Source organism: Triticum urartu, chromosome 3A (assembly GCF_056163025.1).
Source record: "Triticum urartu cultivar PI428250 chromosome 3A, HENAU_Tu73, whole genome shotgun sequence".
Classification (NCBI taxonomy): Eukaryota; Viridiplantae; Streptophyta; class Magnoliopsida; order Poales; family Poaceae; genus Triticum; species Triticum urartu.
Window position 1 is genome coordinate 474,107,839 of NC_141875.1, and position 4,665 is coordinate 474,112,503.

A 4,665-nucleotide genomic window follows, 5' to 3' on the forward strand; every position below is an offset into this window, starting at 1 on the left:
GTGCACTATAATTATACAATGGCTAAGTATATGATCATTACCCTTTATATGATCGATGCTATGTTATGCTGTGTAGCCATGGTCGGATGCCCTCAAAGGTTTACCAAGCATCATCGTCTCACTAGGCGTTGTGCTATGAGCAGAATATAATATGTGGAGGCGTAGCGGTACACCTTATCTACCGCCATTCAAAGGCGGTAGTTACGTAGGGTCGTGTCCAGACTAACACAGATGTTCACACAGATGCAATGAGGCGGTGAACTTACACAACCGTCTAATAACTATTTTAATTAATTTTTAACAAAGTTTATTCCATTATATCATATATATTGATCTAACATATAAACCTGGTTGCTCACAAAAAATAATAATATAATATAAACCTGGTTTAGGGAAAAACATGCGATCTTCGCCGTGGGTCCAAGGAAATGGACGTGGGGCGTGCTGACGGCCAGCGATTCCCCGCGAAGGAGATAAACGGTGGCCTACATGGCCTCCCGCGATAGGCTCCTTCTCCACCTCCCCCAATCCAGACATGCCATCCCACGCGCGCGCTACCCATCGCCACCTCTTCCTCATCTTACGGCGCCCATGCCCACCACCTGTTCGTCCTCCTGACGCCACCCTGTCAGCCCGCCATGCCGCCCGCGCTCACCTCCAACCCCCCTTCCTTCCGGCCCTTATCCTCCCCTCTCCGCCGCCGCGCCCCATCCTTCCTCTGCCGCGTCGGCGCCGGCAAGCCTGGGGCGGATGAGGAGGCCAAGAAGAACCCCTTCTTTGTCGACTTCAGCGGCAAGTTTGAGGACGCCAAGTCACTGATACCGGCCTTCCCATCGCCGGGAACAGGGTCCCTGTTTGCCGGAGGGAGGGGAAAGAAGGACCAACAGACGGTGTTCGTGGCGGGCGCCACGGGGCAGACGGGTGTCCGCATTGCACAGACGCTGCTGCGGCAAGGTTTCGCCGTGCGCGCCGGGGTTCCGGACCTCGCGTCGGCACAGGAGTTGGCTCGGCTCGCCGCCGCGTACAGACTCATATCCCCCGCGGAGGCACGCCGGCTCAACGCGGTGGAGTCGGATTTCGATGACACTGAGGCGATCGCCAAGTCCATCGGCCCAGCAGCCAAGGTGGTGATCACCGTCGGCCCGGTCGAGAAGGGATTAGAGGGCGGGCCGGTCACTACCGAGGATGCGCTCCGGGTAGTGCAGGCTGCGGACCTCGCCGGCGTGGCACATGTTGTGGTGGTCTACGACGAGGGCGCCGGTGGCGTCAATGGGGCTTCCACGAACAGTGTGCTTAATGGGTTCACGTCTTTTTTCTCGAACCTGTTCTCCCGCGTGCAGACTCTGCCGCTAAGTGAATTTTTGGCCAAGGTAGTGGAGACCGATGTCAACTACACGCTAGTCAAGGCGTCACTCACTGAAGACTACGACCCTGAGAGCTCGTATGGGCTGGTCCTGGCCAAAGAGGGTTCGTCCAGCACCACGACTTCCTCCACTGACACTGGCAAGGTAGTTTAAACCTGTGATAGTACAATGCAGTTCACATGAAGCTTTGTGTCGTTGCTTTTCTCTTAATCATGTGCATTGCTTTGTGTGTTTGGTAGGTGTCCAAGTTGCAGATTGCTTCCCTTGTGGCTGATGTTTTCTCCAACATTGAGATCGCAGAGAACAAGGTACTGAAACTTAACACACAAAGGGGTACCTTATTTAGTTTTTGATAGGCAATTCAATCCAGGGTTCTCTGGCAGTTTCATGTGGAACTCTATCTATCCTAGCACCATCGCATGGGGTTTTCATGCTTAACTAGAATCCGATTGCTTACATTGACTGTTTGGTTATCAAATTTCATGAAAGACGTTATTAATTGAAACGTGGAAAATGTGCACACACAAAAATCACGCAATAAAAATCCGATTGCTTACATTGTATTGCTTGCATTACCTTGCAGTACAATCTTGTACCGCATCCCAGTTTTGCACTATTGTTCTAATTTCACAATCATTTGTACTTTCATTTTAAAAAAAACAATCATTTGTACTGCCCGCACAGTTTGGGCAGTAAAAATGGTGCACTGCTTCTGAGTTTTTGTCTGGTGAGGCACAATGCATCATTCGGAGGCAGAACAAATAGTGAAGCGAAGGCAATTCAAAAATAGTGTGGAATAATTATTCTGCCACCGATTGCAGAACAACAAACATATGTACTGCATGGTGGCGCAATTCTTAGCGAGAACGCAAAATTCTTCTTCTGCGTTTCAGTTAGAACAACGCTTCTGAGACCAATGAACCACCCCCTTTGCTTAAATCGACAGTAAATTTTGTATTGCATGTCATAGAAGTGCGGCGAACAAATTATGAACATGTTGACTTTATCGTTTAAAACAAAAGTGTATATGTCATAATAAAACCATGCATGCAGTAAAAATGTGTGGACCACCAAATAGTTTTACTACACTGTGGCAACATTGAATACTACATGGGATTCAAAACGGAAGCTTTACGCGGATCTAAGCTCTTCTATCCATCTGGCTATGCACATTTTTTACGCTAAAGGACATCTAAATATAGCATGAACGGGATATAAGGGGTGTTTGGCAAAACGCTAGACTTACGAAACCAGCTACGTAGAGCTACATTCTTTCCTTAACGCTAAACTAATCGTCCCCCCCCCCCCCCCCCCCTGATTTTCACGGGGTGGGCCTGGGCCTATTTCCCCTCCAACCAAATCAGGCCAGCTCATCTTTTATGTAGGTTACGTAAAAATCTTTACGTAGATGTAGCAAAGCTCGGGTGTTTGGTTTCAGGGACTTTTTTGTGTTGGGACTAGAAAAAGTCCCTAGCACACCAAACATGGTGGGACTTTTTTGAGACTTTTTGCTAAAAGTCCTTAGAAGCACCTCCTTGAGAGTCTTTTTCAAAAAGTCCTAGGTACTAGAAAAAGTCCTAGGACTAGAGAACCAAACACCACCATAATCGTAATAAGCATACACCCAGCTTCTACTTAAATTTGGCTATGCACATGCTTGTTTATTTAGGAAAAGTGTAAGATTTTGCTAAACTAAATTCCTGATAGTGAAGACATCGTGTCAAAATTTTCAGTCCTAATTCCTAGTTGTTTCTGACCAGGCCTTGTTGGTTGCGAATGTGCTTTTCTTGAAAACTTATATTCACAAGTTTGTGTATACCATTAGATGCTATGTATGATGACAGAAAAGACACCCTATAATTCAAATTTAGTTTTACGTATGGGTCCTTATTTACTCAACTTTAATTTTCCCAATGATATTTCTCGTTTCCAGGTTGTGGAAGTTTCAACTAGCTCCTTGGGAACGTCCAAGCCCACAGTGGAGGCACTAACGTGAGTAGGCTAACCAAAATTTCTCCGCCTAATTCTTTCTTGAATCTTTTGATATTGATAGCCTTTTTATGTGGCACTTTAATAAGAGAACCGTGCTAATATTGTACTACCTCCATCCGGATTTAAGTCCCTCTCAGATTTGGAGCCTAGATTTGACCACAAATGTAACTAACAAAAGATAGTTATGTGCCACAACAAGTTTCCTTCTTTGTATTGCTACTTCAAAAACTATTGTTATCTCCCTCTTCAGAGCTATTCCTGAGGACATTAGAAGAAAAGAGTACCAAGAAGCTGCTGCAAATGCGAGGGCGCAGGAGGAAGCCCTGGCCTCCCAGCGAGCTGCTGATGCAGAAGAACCCACCACTAAGCTCAAAACCGAAGGGAAGGACACGACCTCAGAAGAGGCTGGCGCAAGCACCGTGAACGAGGCGCAGGCCTCGCTGGAGAACCTTCTAACCAGAGCCAAGGGGCTCAAGCTTAACACTGACTTCTCCTGGGACAAGTTCAGCACACAGCTTGCAGCCGTAGGAGCGACCGCGCGGAGCTCGGACGAGGAGGAACCAAGGGCCCAGATCGCCACGGTGAGAGGCCAGGCCAAGGCCAAGAAGCTGGCACCGCAGAGGGCCGTCGTGAAGCCGGTGGCGCAGAAGGTGAAGCAGGCAGCAATGCAGCCGGCTCCCAAGAAGGAGGTGAGGCCCGTGTTTGGGGGACTCTTCAAGCAAGAGACTATCTTTGTGGATGAGGACTGAGCATCGCAGCAACTTTTCTTCTTCTTCGTTTTGTGAAGGCCCTGATGTATCCTTGAAATATATATATAAATATAAATTAAAGAGTAACGGTCGAATCCAGTATTCTGCAGTAGCCGTGCATTGTCCCTGTCCGAGACTTGTCATGCCTTCGTTTTGTTGGGCCCGCTTTGCAGACATTATTCGCTTATACACGGAGTAGGTTTGAAATTAGAGCCAAGTCAATCAGCTCTAACGTTTGGTTTATGGAGTTTGGCTGATTCAGCACCAACAAGCTTTTGGTGTATAGAGATTTTCTATATCTATATATCTATATATCTACATACTCTTATAAAAAACCGAGTTAGTGATGATTTATATCTGACGGATAGGAAGAAACTATGATAATTTTACAATAAGATACCTACACCCTTCTCTATATTTACAAATAAGGCCTTCTTTTGTTCATTCTTTTCTCCCACAAGATAAACTACTCATACAAATGCACCTTAATGTTTCGTGCAATGCACGGGATCTTGCTAGTATATCAATAAAGCTTCACTGCACTTTTTTTATGAACACTG

General features: G+C 46.7%; 1 protein-coding gene across 1 annotated transcript; it reads left to right on the forward strand.

The window, feature by feature from the left end:
- Positions 1-529: 529 nt before the first annotated feature.
- On the forward strand, positions 530-4,217 carry PTAC16 (plastid transcriptionally active 16). The gene is made up of 4 exons (XM_048708158.2): positions 530-1,508; positions 1,604-1,672; positions 3,298-3,356; positions 3,607-4,217. Exons 1-4 carry the CDS (start codon positions 639-641, stop codon positions 4,103-4,105), a joined length of 1,497 nt encoding a protein of 498 aa, XP_048564115.2. The 5' UTR covers positions 530-638; the 3' UTR covers positions 4,106-4,217.
- Positions 4,218-4,665: the final 448 nt, after the last annotated feature.

What these genes read in the sequence shown, in the direction of transcription:
- PTAC16 (XM_048708158.2), top strand. Translation starts at nt 639, where the DNA reads ATGCCGCCCGCGCTCACCTCCAACCCCCCTTCCTTCCGGCCCTTATCC. An exon ending in TTGAGATCGCAGAGAACAAG is followed by an intron (nt 1,673 to 3,297) that starts GTACTGAAACTT and finishes TCTCGTTTCCAG; the next exon opens with GTTGTGGAAGTTTCAACTAG. An exon ending in CCCACAGTGGAGGCACTAAC is followed by an intron (nt 3,357 to 3,606) that starts GTGAGTAGGCTA and finishes CTCCCTCTTCAG; the next exon opens with AGCTATTCCTGAGGACATTA.